The sequence below is a fragment of the Protomyctophum parallelum genome (genome assembly GCF_964188405.1).
Source record: "Protomyctophum parallelum genome assembly, chromosome: 7".
Classification (NCBI taxonomy): domain Eukaryota; kingdom Metazoa; phylum Chordata; class Actinopteri; order Myctophiformes; family Myctophidae; genus Protomyctophum; species Protomyctophum parallelum.
Window position 1 is genome coordinate 36,859,145 of NC_139705.1, and position 14,824 is coordinate 36,873,968.

Sequence of the window (14,824 nt, forward strand, 5' to 3'; positions counted from 1 at the left end):
TGAAAGAGAGGCAATTGTCCTACGTACAGTATTTCCACTAAGCTGTGTCCATAACATGAATTGGGGGCTTGTGATTTTCCTATATTTCTATTTGGCAAATTGGCTCACTGCACTTTAATGTGCAAGTGCCATTGAATATAATGGAGTTGAGACATCTCTTGGTTGAGAGGGGTTTGTTCACCGCAGGGGAGGTATATAGTGCCTGTGCTGCCTATCATGTCCAGTCCGGCTCCCAATCCTCCCATTTAGTAACGCGGCTGACAAGACAATGGAGGTGAAGAATCGGCGAGGTAAAAGCTATGCACTTTGATGTCAAGACTTTAGACCTGGAACGCCACCCTAACGTTGCATGCTCCCCACTGCAGGTCACGGAAAAAAGAAAGAGGGAGAGAGAGAAAAAACGGAACTCTCTCCCTCACAGCTTTGCTGTGTACACATTGTACTGGTGGCACCATCTGTCATGATTTATGGCCTCATCTGCCTGACTCAGTGACAAAACATTTATCTGCATTGATAACTACTGTATCAGAGGGACTGACTGTATGTGCAATATGATGAGATGCATGCTTGTTCCTGCTCATTCTTTCTTAATTTCCATAATCTACTATAGGGACAGTGTAGATCCACTGTTCTTATTGTATACCCTGTTCTCTGTGTAATAAACTTCAGAAGATATGTGCAATACTTCGTTGTGTTGGCATTATGTTCTGCGACTCAATGGATTCAAAATCACAACACCATGTCAGTTGAATACAGCTTGAACTATGATGATACTGTTATGTACATATGTGCTAGTACGTGTTGCATTTAGATAGACCTTACGGATGTATGAAGTGTCAACAAGAAATATGTGGTGTTCTTTTGTTTGTTGTCGACTTTGTCGTCTACCACAGGTTATCAATTTCTATACATTCAGAAGTACAATGAAATATCTTCAGTAATATATTAGAAAGGTCCTGTAGGACACTGAAATATTGGCTCCCGGTTCCCATAAAATATACAACAGGTCATTTCGAGGAAGCAATCTCATTGGTTGAAACAGCCTTCTAGCCGTGGTTCAAACGAGCACCACTCCACACCTAATCAAAACAAAGAATTCAGCTGCTCTGTTCTCCCAGAGTGCAGCAAACTCGGTGACTATAGGCTAGCTAATTTTTTTTTTTTTAGTTTTTCTTATTTTTAAGGGTAACTGTTGTATAATAACATGATTATTGCCACTTCAGTGATGCTCTCGTGTAATATAGCATTTAAAATGTAAATTCTTCCATATTGAATTTTCAATAATTGCGATTTTCTTTGCTGTTCTTTGTCTGTGGATTGTTTTGACAGAAATATCTACAGACAGCCAAGGCATTGCTGAGAGAAAATAAACCTTGAGGTGTTCCATTGGAATTCATTTGACTTTTATTAATGGGCCGATCAATTTCTATTTGTATTGCCCTTTCAACTAACCGTACCCTCAGAGCACTTAACAAATTACCTGACCTGGGGTCGGGGAAAGGATGGGGGAAAGATTCTTCTGCCCAGACCTCTACATTAAACATATCTGTCAACCTTTAGTTTTACCAGTGCTTTCCTCCAAAATGAGCTTGGAGAGAATGAATGGAATTGACAAAGCATATACGTGTGTGTGTGTGTGTGTGTGTGTGTGTGTGTGTGTGTGTGTGTGTGTGTGTGTGTGTGTGTGTGTGTGTATGTATATGTATATGTATATGTATAGAGAGAGAGAGAGAGAGAGAGAGAGAGAGAGAGAGAGAGAGAGAGAGAGAGGGATGAGTATTTGTATATAGAACATGCACACACGTGACCTGGGAAAAATGACCTCTACAGAGGATTTCAATATGACTGACCTGAACGACTGGAAAAGGCAGTGTAATTAGAAGAAACATTTATATTCAAACTCGTATACTAACCATGAATTACCCTGTATGGTATGTAGTGAGTTGAAGTGTCCCCTGGACAAGCAAGAATGTTCTAATTGAAACCATTTACATTGACTGAATTGTGTAAATACATCCTAAAAATATCCAACTAATGCATACAGGAACTTGGCCAATTCTCTCTTCTAATTGTTGACATAAAAAAATGATCAGTCCAATTTCACATGTCCTATTTGAAGCCTTAATTAGGTCCCAGTTCATGTCAAGTCATAGTAGGCAAACATTCGCAAACAAATGGAAAAATGCGCCCAGATTCTGATTCCACAATGTGTTGTGAGCTTGCAGAATTTCTTCCTTGGCCTAATGGGAATGTGTATGTTTACTTAGCCTACTTACACACACGCAAAAACAGTCAAGTATTTCCTCTAACTTATGTAGCCTATTAATTGAATTATATGTCAGTCTATTTCCACTTTCACTTCATTAAAAGTTGCAAATCTATAAGAAAAACTATCACTGAACATTGATTCTGATGAATTGAAAATGGTGGACCCTGTTGTAAACAAGTGTAATGCTTTATCCGTGTCGTCCACAGTAAATTTAGTTGTGCTTTCATGTGAAATGTAGGCCCTACCCATTCTGCAAACTGTTAATAAATACTTCAATCAATCAATCAATCAATTCAAAATCATATGCTTACAGCTCCTGCTCGCCACCTAGTGATGCTTGGTCACTATTACAACTTGCCATATGCATTGGTCAACAGTAGACACAAAACAAAACTGTTACTGTGAAGATGTGGAATTGAATAATAGCCTGGGAAGAAGTACAGTGATGTACAAAGTTTATTTTTCTGCAGCATGAAGAAAAGATGCAGTCACATGATGGTGAACTAAAGAGTTATAACGTGAGAATGCTCAGAGTTCATTTTCTTTGGTTGTAGAACACATGCCAGCAAGCAGAAGAAACAAATAAAAACTAAATAAATGTAGTGGCTACCTTTTATATGTCTTGCAGCATAATTGACATATTATACTTTGTAATTGGCCTGAGTGGAAACCTATAATATAGGTTTCCACTCAGGCCAATTACAAACACACACATATTATGTGTGCGTGTAAACCAAGGGAATGTGGATCATAATGGTGCATTTCTAATTTTCTTCATAACATAGAGAAGGTTGATCTATCCTTATTCCTTGATCATTCAACATGCTGCAGTTAACTCAATCCATGGGTAATTACCAGGGTACCAAATGTGTCAGCTGGTTTTCAATTATTCTCAAATTCCAAACAATAATCTACATCAACTATTCATTAGTTACAAACTCTTAAAGTATATATTATGAAATGGATTTGAGTATGAAAAGTAAGGCCTTGTCAGTACAAGCATGGTTCTTGATTGCCATGTTTTATTGCATTTCTTCATTTAGAACTGGATCAACATAGCAGTGGATTCTTTGTGTCATTGTGATGCGGTCTATTCATACTACTGGGGTGAAAATAACTAAAACTCTTGTTTCAGTCTAGTATAAAACTTTTATCTATAACATTATGTTTTGTGGATTTACAATAAATGAACTTTACATTTGAATGTTATATGGTGCCTTAAACAATCACCTTTGTGTCCAAGATGCACTATAAGCATTTTTGTCCACAAAAGGAGATAGCAAGCCCATGGGTTTAGATGATTGAAATTCAAGCAAGCCACATAATAAAATTAACATGCAAGTGTTATTTTCTTAATTTTTTTATTTTGTATTTTGCCCATAGACTGCATGTTTGTGACCAAGTAAAATGCTTGTAGATTAGTTTTTCTTGTTTGATTCTTTTGTTTGGTTTATTCCCTGTGTGTTGGTACTAAATTCAACAACCTTACATGCCATGCAGGAAGATCCTTGGTTTATAAATCTAACTGATTATCTTAACAAAGTTAATTTTTTCCTTCATCTTAAAGGCGTTCCAAGTTATAGACAGTTTAAAGGTATATTCAGTGATTTCACTTAATTCAAATATCACTTATTTTTTGTTTTGTTGTGATAATCCTCCCTACTATAGAGTGTGCTGACCATATAAGGAGTTCCTCTCTGTCCCCAGTGAGCCCCTGGGGTCGAAAAACCTAAGGTTTCGTTTTTGGCTAGGTGGCCAAGTCTTCATCCAATCAGGATGAGAGGGGCCTTCCGCCAATCATGATCGAGCGGGGGCGGGCCTTGGTGTGTGTGCTGTTGGCCTGTCACGTGTCCCCCACTGTAGTGCGAGCATGTGCACATCTTGTTACCGGGGCGGACCGGGGGTTTTACAAATCACCCAAATCACTGAATGCTCCTTTAACAGTCACCTAAAATATCACTCTCATTGGGTTTTTGAGGACTGAGGCCGTGTGAAATTTAAGTGCAGAGTGCACCTGCATCATTACCTAAAAAAACAACATGAATTATCTTATCTGTGAATCACTTTTAACTATACTTGGTGCATAATTACACTTATATCATTAGGAACCATATACCTTCACTAATAAATCCACAAAAATGTCTCCCAGCTTTGTCAATAGAGTATTGTAGAGCATGATTCTTGATTGCCATGTTTGCTTAGAGACATCTCAAAATCATAATGCTAACCATAAAAAAAGGCCTACTTCAGCATTTTAATGAAAGGTATACGGAGAAGCGTTATGGCGCTTGTCGTTTCAGGTTTTTTTAAATAATGTTTTTGGAAACCCATTTCCTTATACACAGTACACAGTGGTGCTTTTACCGTGATTACTGGCATGACAGCGTTGCTGCAGGAACGAGCAGAGCCGAGTTCCATAAGCAGCGCTGAAGTGCCGATAATCACGGTAAAGTAGGCTACACCCACAAGTGTTACATTGAGATTATACCCTAAAAAAAACATGTCAGCTCAATTTCATTGTAATTAACACATTCGATTGAAATTCATTATTTTGTGTCATGCATGTCCGGTCCTGAACTTCCCGTGAAAATCGCTAGCGCAGCCACTTAGCATAATGCTGGGACATGATTTTTGAGTGGTGCAACCACTCCAAGGAACAGCAATGTCCGTGTTAACCTAGGTATGTGACTTGTCCGTGTTAACCTAGGTATGTGACTATGAGTACCAGTAGGGGCGCTGTTGTGCCAGAAACAGAGAGAGAGAGAGAGATAGTGCTGCACTGTTGCCTGCTAATGAGAGAGAGAGAGAGAGAGAGAGAGAGAGAGAGAGAGAGAGGGAGAGGAGGTGGGGTGGGGTGGGGGGGGGGAGAGGGGAGTTGCACCACTCAGTTCACAGTCACACAGGTGTGATTTTATACCTTTTGATTAGATGTAGGCTACTGTGCGGGAATGCTCGTTTGAAGCGTGGGTAGAGCCATTTAAACTGGAACTACCTATAATTCCCTTTCTTCTCCGGTGTACAAATGTATAGGGTAGACTTTCAGAGTTAAATTAACCCTGAAAACCCTGGCCTATGGAGCAACAATTGTCTGTGATTTTGCCATGCAAAAACATGGCATTTCTTTAAATGCACTCTTGTTTGACAGTTTTGACATTGCCAACTCGTCTCGTTTAAAGAAGAACAATGTTTGAATACAGGCAATTTCCATAGAGTTGGGAGGTTCTGTACATTCATTGTAGAAATAGATATTAAAGGAATGTGCTGACATTAAAGAAAATGTAGCCTACTTTTGGATACTTCTGAAAGGAATCATAATAAAAAGGATCATACTGGTGAACATCGTTAGGTCACTTGAAAGCTGCCTCATGAGTTGCAAGCAGTGCTATTTTGAAGGGTCAGAAACGTCCCTTACATTCAGAACTAAGAGATACAGACAAGGTTTCTGCAGACATTTGCGCTGAGTAACAATGGGCCTTTCATAAAGATTAACGAAGATGTTTAAAGGGGAAATCCTACTCAGTATATCTTAAGAGCTATTCAAAAATGTAAAGGGTGACTTTTGTGTTCTGTTGATTAACAACTGATCATTATCATCATCATCAAGTATTATAACATTATCAGAAAGTCATTCAATCAGATTGGCTACTGGGTCTCAACTTGAAGTATTACAAATTAAAACACTAACTTGTATCACAATAGCTTTCCTATGCCAGGCAGGCCAGTATACTGTACATTGGATCTATTTGGGTCCTGGCCATGGCCTCTCTCCACTAGGACCTTCTCCAGTAAAGGACAGAGGTGAGGGAGCGTAGAGATCAGAGTCGGTGTCTGACTCGCCCTCTGCTATGAAGGGTCGAACCCTGGCACAGCGTGAAGGTCCAGCTACATCCCCGCTCTCAGCCACAGCTACAGGTCCCTCTCCGCCTGTGAAGAAAGAAGGCCCAAAGAAATCCTCCTTGGCCTGGGAGATGCTGAAGCCACTGAAGGAGCGATCAAGCTCCTCGTGGTCGACAGACGGGATGGAGATTGACGTGTCACTCTCGATGGCGGTCACCTGCTCGCACCTCCGCCTCCTGTTGCGCCTCCTGCTCTGTGCACTGCTTTGCCTGCAGCCACTCTGGCCGGAGGAGGACCGCTCAACGTGAACCGGAGCTGGCGGAGGCGGTAGGCGGAACAGAGTGGGCGACTGCTCACGGCTGCCTCCGACAGGCGAGGGAGTGTTTGCCATGCTGCTGTTCCAGGCCGGCTGGCTGAGTGGGTGCTGCAGTTGGTGCTGCCATGACGTGGACGGACGGCCGACGCTGCCAGAGGGAGTGCCCACTGAGACAGCCACCGACTGACCTAGTAAAGGATCTTTCTTTTCTACGGCGCCTCCCGAACATGCGACCTCCGCAGCCGAACATGCCTGCACCTCCTTTTCTTCCCTCACTTCCTCTAAACATTCCCTTTCCTTGCTCTCTTCTGGGCTGAGGTAAGGCGGGGCCGGATAAGGATCCTTGGAGTTGAAAAAGGCCTCCGTCTGAGTGCGAGGGATTCCCATGCGTTGCACGTAAACATTGACTAGGAAGTCAAGTTTCTTGTCCATACCGCCAACCTATGAAGAAAGAAGGCACGTTCGAACAATAGTATGCAATTATGTAGAAATCTCACCAAAGACAACATAATGAAAAAATTATTTAAGGAACAAACTACTCATATTTTATGTTAAGTCCATTGCCTCAGTATTCTTTACAATACTGCCGTCAACCTTGCAAAGTCTAAATATTTTTGTTTGTTTGTTAATTTTTGAATATTCACACATCACTCAATCAAACTTCCATGTGAGGGGGATAAATCAGAAATAAGGAAAAAAACTAAATACACTCCAACATTACCTTACAATAAATGCAACGAATCTCTACTTATGCACATAACACAATCACAATAATCAAATCACCCCAGGGTTTTTCAGTAAGACGCCTGGGGGTGAGGAGCGTATCTTGAGTGTACATGGTGTGATGAGATCAGATCAAGATATGGAATGTCAGGTTAGACCTGATCAAGCTGGAGACATAAAACAATAACGATCAACTGGAGACCATATGGAAATCTAACCAGAGGATAGAGATCTCAACAGGGCCGGAAATTAAGGTCTGGCTCTACCTGGACCCTAAATGGGGTGGCCCGATCGAGGCCGCGCCTAGCACACATTTTACGTCCGAAAACGTAAAAAAAGAAAGAAAGTTCCATACAGTATATGGGCATTTCCAGCTGAATACCCTAATACAATCCCTGTTAAGCCCATACTGTTAAACCCATATTTGGGAATGCCAATATATGATAATATTGTGACAGTCTCATGATAACCACTGTGGTTGCCGCAAAGGTCGCAGTTAACTATGGTATCATCACAATGACATGGGCACCTGGGGGCTTGCCTGGGGTGACCATGGGGCTAATGTCACGATGATCCGGGGGCTTGCCTGGGGTGAGTGACGGGAATTGCGAGTGTCGTGACAGAGTGACAGGGATTGTGGGTTAGGTGTCAAAAACGCACAATTCCATAGTTAACTGCGACCTTTGGCAATCAATAAAATAAAAACCCCTTCCATATACTCATGTCATCAAACAACTCAAACTCAACAATATATGGGCATAAAAGGAATACAGACAGATGCAGAAATCTGCAAATATACATAAATTAAGCATTGCATAACTGGGTGGGGCATGCATTTCCAACTTGCATCGTTCCCGACTCAGAGTAGGCTAGTGTTCATAAAGAGCTCAACTTCATTAAAATGGGATTTGGATGCAAAATGGCTGAAATGTAACACCTGATAAACATTTTCTTACCTGTTTTTCCACTTTCAATATACGTCCCATCATGCTTGGATCCTCTGCAGTATCTTCTTCACCTTTCGAACCTTTGCCAACTATCTGGTCAACTCTATTATTTGAGAAGGCAATAATATCTGGAATTAAAACAAAGAATTTGTCCCGGCACATGGAACATAGGCGGAGTGGGTCATCATCCTTTTTTTTTGTTTTTTTTTAATGAATATTAGGTCCAAAACTGATGGCATGATATACATAACTTCCCCATGGATATATTAGACTATGAAAGCATGTACACGGTTATATGAACATAAAACCACATACAAAAACAAAGGTTCTGAAAGAAAGAAACAATGACGGGGCTGATGAATGACTGAGTGAATTGTTGGATGATGGTTGTAGACGCATGCATTACCACTTCAGGCCCCGTTGAGGATTTTCCATACGGTCTTTTCACACCGGGAACGCAATAAATAAACGATCCGAAAATGTGCCAGCTACTCTAATATATTTTATTTGCTATTCATATAGAAATTGCAGTGAAAATTCTAAATAATATTTGTGTTCTGTGTGGCACTGATAATTTAGTTGACTAAGACTAAGACTAAAATACAAAAATACAAAAATACAAAGATTTTAATATTTAGTCGACTAAAACCAGACTAAGACAAAATAAAACTAAAACTAAAAGGTGTGTCATTCAAAAGACTAAATCAGAATTTGCTGTCAAATTTAACACTGCTGTGTGGATGTATAACACCACCACCGCTTCGGAAAATAAATAAAAGAAAGCACTTCCGTTGTGTAAGGACCGTTAGATGAACAATGATGATAAAGGAGACATTTTGTAAGTGCCAAAATGCATCATGTGACATGCTTTCATAATGCTTCATGCTTCATTTCTATTGCATCCCTCTCTCTCTCAACTGAGAGCAGGCATTACTGTATGTGTCGAACCCCTGTTGAGTGTGGCTACATCACTGGTTCTCAACACGGGGTCCAGGGACCCCCAGAGGTCATTGAGAAGGTTCCAGGGGGTCCCCAGCTAAATCATTGATAGGTCATATGGGCCCTTACAGGCTGTAACTCTGAGAGTGTACAAATGGAACCAAATGGACTCGTAAATACAATTTTAAACACAGATTTTACAGTGCAGATTGGGGTCCCAGAGATAACAATCGTAATCAAAAGGGGGGTCCATGGCCTAATGGACATCAAACTGGGGGTCCTTGAAATTAAAAAGGTTGAGAATCACTGGGCTATATAACCCAGCTCTTTACCTCCGCCAAGCAGGTAACGTCTCCACTGCGTCTGTTTGTCTGTCTGTGACCAACATACAGAATCCATCCGGATATGTCGGTCACAGATGCGATGTGATTGCCATGAAATTTGCTGTGTACACACAAGTCCTCAGTGTTCATTTAGCACCAAAGAACGTTACCAAAATGGACCTGCAAGGGCCCATTTGGGTCAATGTGTACACTCTTCTGAGTTAAATAAACACTGGGGATTTTACTGTGCATCCATGCTCCAAAGAGGAAGAAACCAATTTGATTTTGGTGACCCCATGTCCATGACCTTTCCTCTTGCACTGCCATCAGGCCAGAAATGTGTGGGCTTTGGCAGAGGTTCTTGTTGGCATATTGTATGATTTTGGCATGTTTTAAACACTTTTAAATGGTTTGAATAATTTATTCAATTCACTGATGTACAGTAGTGCACTAAAAAATTATAATTCAGTAATTTTTATTTCAGAATTTCACCCACCAGATCAAGTCCAGAACCAAATTGAAACATAAATTTGGATTTCAATTAATTCTACCACATCTTTAATGTTAAATTAAAGCTACATATGACATTCATACCCATGGCACAACAAGAAAAGTCATGTGGCTAGAATTCAAAAGGGGTTTTGACAGTTAAATAAAAAGAAATTCACCGTGTTACTGCTTTGAGCATATTGTTATAGACCAGTAGCATAATGCCGGAAAACAATATTCATTGAATTGAGTCTATTGACCTAACCTAGGACCTTCAGTTGACTTCTTGCGAGGTTTTGCTTCGGGAACAATCATATCTATCCTGGCAAAGCACACAGAGACGATATGAGTGCAATGCAAAATGAAGCACAACATGGGAGTTACATCAGCTATGGCACAACATATTCCACACACAGAAAACAGTGAATTTGATTTGCTTTATGAATGGGCATGTACACGCATAGTGATATTTAAGTGTTGGGATATATGTATATTATGTGCTAGACCACAAGTAATCACAACATGTATAGCCTATTTGTGGAGAACAGATTGAAGCGGCAATGACGACACTGAAACTTGTATTTAAAATGAAAGGCAATTTCTTTTTTTAGATATGCCAAGCACACATAGGAGCATACATGTGTCCATGTACAGTATCAACATTTGGAAATCTGAACATTACACCATGTGGTTGCAACTCATAAGTTGCAAGACACAAGTCCTGAATAATTCTGCCGTCTGACATATTAATATTGGTTTTAATAAAAGCAACTGGCCTCTTTATAGGAGAAGAATTCACATGTTTTACAATATACCCCATATACAGTATGCCATCAAGAAGATAAATCTACACCAGGCTACTCGTGGAAAAAGGGGTTATTAGTGTTATTCATAATAATATGAAGGAAACATGCATTGTGCTTGTCACAGTGCATGGTGGGTATATATAATGTGTGTGTACCTGTACTGCAGGCTCTTGATGCGAGAGAGCATGTCCAAGTGACCAGCAGAGTACTGCTCAATCACATCCATGACATCGTAAGGCCGCAAACTCTCCTTGAACCTCCTCTTTGTAACCAGAAACTTCATGATGCTTAAAGAAAATTCATGTTTCAATGAAACGCAAAGTGAAGAATATATGTGTAACATTATTTGTTGTATAAATAATGTACACACTTTCTTCTAGAGGTAGTCCAGTATATCGGATAGACCGATATATCGGCCGATATTTGCATTTTGTACCATATCGGAATCGACACAAGGAAGCCGAAAAGCCGAAATTTCCCCCAAATCTTTTTAAGATTAATGTTTGTTAATGTTTGTTTCAAAATAGATCATTATGCACATTGTAGATAACAATGTTAATTATGCAGTGTATTTTTAATACAGTTTTAAAGCACTACTCTTAAATAGCCATTAAGTGATTAAAGTGTTTGACATTTAAAATATAGGGTAAGGGTAAACATGTATGTCTAGAATGAGAGGCATGTGCGCAGACAGTGGAATCATATGCATTTTAGGACAGAATCACTGCATCAATTATGGATTCATGAGAAATGTTGAGAGACACAAAATCGGTTCTTTTACAATGACGTCACAGTGTACAGTTTAGTGTGTGTGAATGAGGGGAGGGAATCAAAGTCACATGGGTGTGTTGGAGGTGCAAACAAAGGTTGTCCCGTTTGGATGTTTATCATTACAGGTCCCTGCACTACAATACATAACCATAGTTTTGCAGGAGGACAGAAAAATATATCACTGTGTACAAAACGAAGCTCAGACTAAAGAAGAGCGAGAGAGAAAGAGTAGAGTGGTTATCACCAGAAACACTACGCAAAGTCCCTAAAGAGGAGACGTCTGAGATGAACAACTGCAGAGCAAGGACAACCAAGGAAAAGTCCAGAAAGAATACACAGAGAACAACAGATGAAAAGAAATGCCACCAAGACACCATCAAGAAACTGTCAGTCAGAGTGACCAGTGAAAAACTTTGAGGAGCACTTTGAATAGACCAACACCAACTAAACCTCCAGACATTCAGCCAGCCGAGACAAGCCTTGTCATTGTGGAAAGCCAACCAAGCTGGAAGTTAAAAATGGCTGAAGAACGGAACGGCGGCAGGACCAGACATAACCATAGTTTCGCACTAGGACAGAAAAATATATCACAGAAAGTCTGAGACTAAAGAAGAGCCAGCAGAAAGAGCGTTATCACCAGACACACTACGCAAAGTCCCTAAAGAGGAGACAGAAGAAGTCTAACATGAACAACTGCAGAACAACCATCCCATTGTGGAAAGCCAACCAAGCTGGAAGTTAAAAAGGCCATCACTCAACTGAAGAATGCAAAGGCGGCAAGATCAGACAAAATCCCAGCAGAGGCAGACATACACTTCTGTAGAGATGAGGAAATTCCAACAGACTGGAAGGATACTGGTCAAACTCCCCAAGAAAGGAGACCTCAGTAAATGTCATAATTACAGAGGCCAGCCACAGTCACAATCGGATGCAAGAGAAGATAAAAGTGCTTACAAACACCTCATCACAAGTAAGCCTCACCATCCATGAAGGAAAAACAAAGTTATCAAGGTCAACATACAGTAACTGTAACGCAGAGATCCTCTGGATGACTCTGGATCGAGGGAACAGCACCTGAGGAAGTAAAAGCCTTCACATACTTAGGCAGTCAAGGTGGCAAGGATACAGACGTTAGAGCCAGAAAGGGCAAAGCAAGTTGCGTATTTGTTCAACTGAATAGGAGCTCCAAATAATTTAGCCAGCAGCTCAACCTCATTACTTTATTATTACTTACTACTTTACAGATCGGATAATGTGGAGGACAACCAAGATCACAAAGGTACAGTACAAACATTAATTAACAGCCGTCTGAGAAGGATCCTCAGCATTCACTTAGCAATAATGATCCCTGGCAGAGAGCAGATCTACCACCAGTGGAAAAGGTGGAGATGGATGAGCGACATGCTCCAGAAGCCCCAATACCAGCATCACCCGACAAGCCCTTGAAGATGCTTACATCCAAGCAGTGTGGGCCGACATGGAATCAGGTGGAAAATAAGATCTGTTCAACGGCCTATGCTCCATGAAAATGTGCGATAAGCATGAGTAAGTAGGCTACTATAAGTAGTATGTGATCCGTGTCAACAAACGTAATGCTGTTGTTTGCACCTCCAAGACAATGACAGATTTGACCACGCCCCGAAATACCTGCAGGTGTTGTCTCAAAGAATCAGCTTTCCTGGTCTCCAAAATATTGGAATTGGTCGTAAATAATCCATATGGGACAATTTACCTATACATTCTTCACTGTTTCAGAGTTAAGGTTATGAGAATATCATATTCTGGCAGGGGTGTGTGTGTGTGTGTGTGTGTGTGTGTGTGTGTGTGTGTGTGTGTGTGTGTGTGTGTGTGTGTGTGTGTGTGTGTGTGTGTGTGTGTGTGTGTGTGTGTGTGTGTAGAAAAGTGGCTCACAGCCCCAGCCTGATAGCCTAAAAGCCTAATATCCCTGGTATACAGGGAATTCCCTTTGGCTTAGTGTTTAAGATTCCAAGCGGGGGACCGGGGTTCGAATCCTGGGCGTGACCCGGATCGGGTTTACCCGTGGAAAGAGAACAAAGGGGGAGTGAGTTTAGCAGAGTAGCTCACACTCACAGCACCAGCCTTGTGGCCTAAAAGTCTAATATCATATTGTAGGGATTTGCCTTTAGTCTAGCGGTTAAGATGTTGGCTTTCCATGCGGGAGACCCGGGTTTGAATCCTGGGCGTTACGCCGCTACATGTGCATTATCAGATAATTGTGGGGCTGCAATTTCATCTCCAGTCTAAATGAATACTCATACAAACATTGTACTATATAAATAGTTTGTCTACAGTTGGTTTTAAGCTATCATCAGCTGCAGTCCATCCTTAAAAACAACAATTTCTATATAGGTAACTTTCAATCTTGTTATTACTTGCTGGAGTAGGAAGGTAAAGTTTATTCGAAGGTTGATTATAATGCCAAAACAAATTTGTAGTGTGTATGGCCCCAATTATGAATATACACTACTTTTATTTTTTAATAAATAAACTCTTTTTCCTTTTGGCAAGTGGCCATGGCATGAGCAGAGTAATCCACTCTGAGCAATACAAAAAACAACAACAATGCACGTTGTGAAGACAAAACCCCCTCAGCAGCGTGCATTATTTGCAATAACTGCATGGCTCATCATGGATTATCTCTTCCAAACTGTATGACAACTACACCAAAAGACTATGACATCTAATAATACCACCAGTAGAAATCGCCAAAGCATGAAAAGTTGAAAACTATACAGACTGTACAAAATAAATAGCTGTAGTAGAAAAGACATTTAAAAACAGGATAAGCAAACTCTTACCAGATTGCCCTGATCGTGACTTTCACACCGTGTGACAATTCTGGACCAAGAAAATCGCAGTGACAACTCTTATCGTCACCAAGGTCCTCTACAGGGAGGCTTGATTCTACAGACCAAACACAAGGGTATTCTTAAAGTATTATTCATTGCCTCCAACACCCTACACACCTCCCTGACAGAAGGAAAGCAGATATTGTTTTATGAAGCCTATTTAGCTTCAAGGCAGCAGAATTCGATTATTAAGTTGGTTTCAAGCCAGTTAGTGACAGTAGCATTGATTTAGTACTTAGGTGCCCTTGTGGAATAACAAGGAAGCCTGGGTGCAGAATTGAAGGATAGATGGTGGAAACATTTACTGTTAAAGGGGGCCTATTATATGTCCATTTCTAGCTATACTGTGTTTATTCTGGTACCCCACAGTAGCTTTGCATGATTCAAAGTCTCTGCCTGAAAAACCTCTCTCTTTAGAGCCCCTTTTCCTTCCATTTTTGTGTTGATAACTGTAGAGGCAATGTGGTGAGAGCAGACGGCTTAAGAAATCCATCATGCGTTAACGTCAACACATTTTGAAAGTAGAACAAACTC

At 40.7% G+C, this 14,824-nt stretch overlaps 1 protein-coding gene across 4 annotated transcripts in view; it reads right to left on the reverse strand.

The window, feature by feature from the left end:
• Positions 1-5,184: 5,184 nt before the first annotated feature.
• LOC310861038 (potassium voltage-gated channel subfamily KQT member 2-like) overlaps positions 5,185-14,824 on the reverse strand; it is a gene marked incomplete at its 5' end in the record, with an annotated part of 30,564 nt that continues 20,924 nt past the window's right edge. For 2 of the 4 annotated variants that reach the window (XM_083768305.1, XM_083768303.1), the window contains 4 exons: positions 5,185-6,863; positions 8,102-8,195; positions 10,805-10,936; positions 14,240-14,345. In XM_083768305.1, coding sequence (XP_083624431.1) covers positions 6,009-6,863; positions 8,102-8,195; positions 10,805-10,936; positions 14,240-14,345 — 1,187 coding nt within the window. In that variant the 3' untranslated portion in view covers positions 5,185-6,008. Of the gene's footprint in view, positions 6,864-8,101; positions 8,196-10,108; positions 10,166-10,804; positions 10,937-14,239; positions 14,370-14,824 lie in introns of all 4 variants that reach the window. The other 2 variants (XM_083768302.1, XM_083768304.1) reach the window with 2 other exon arrangements.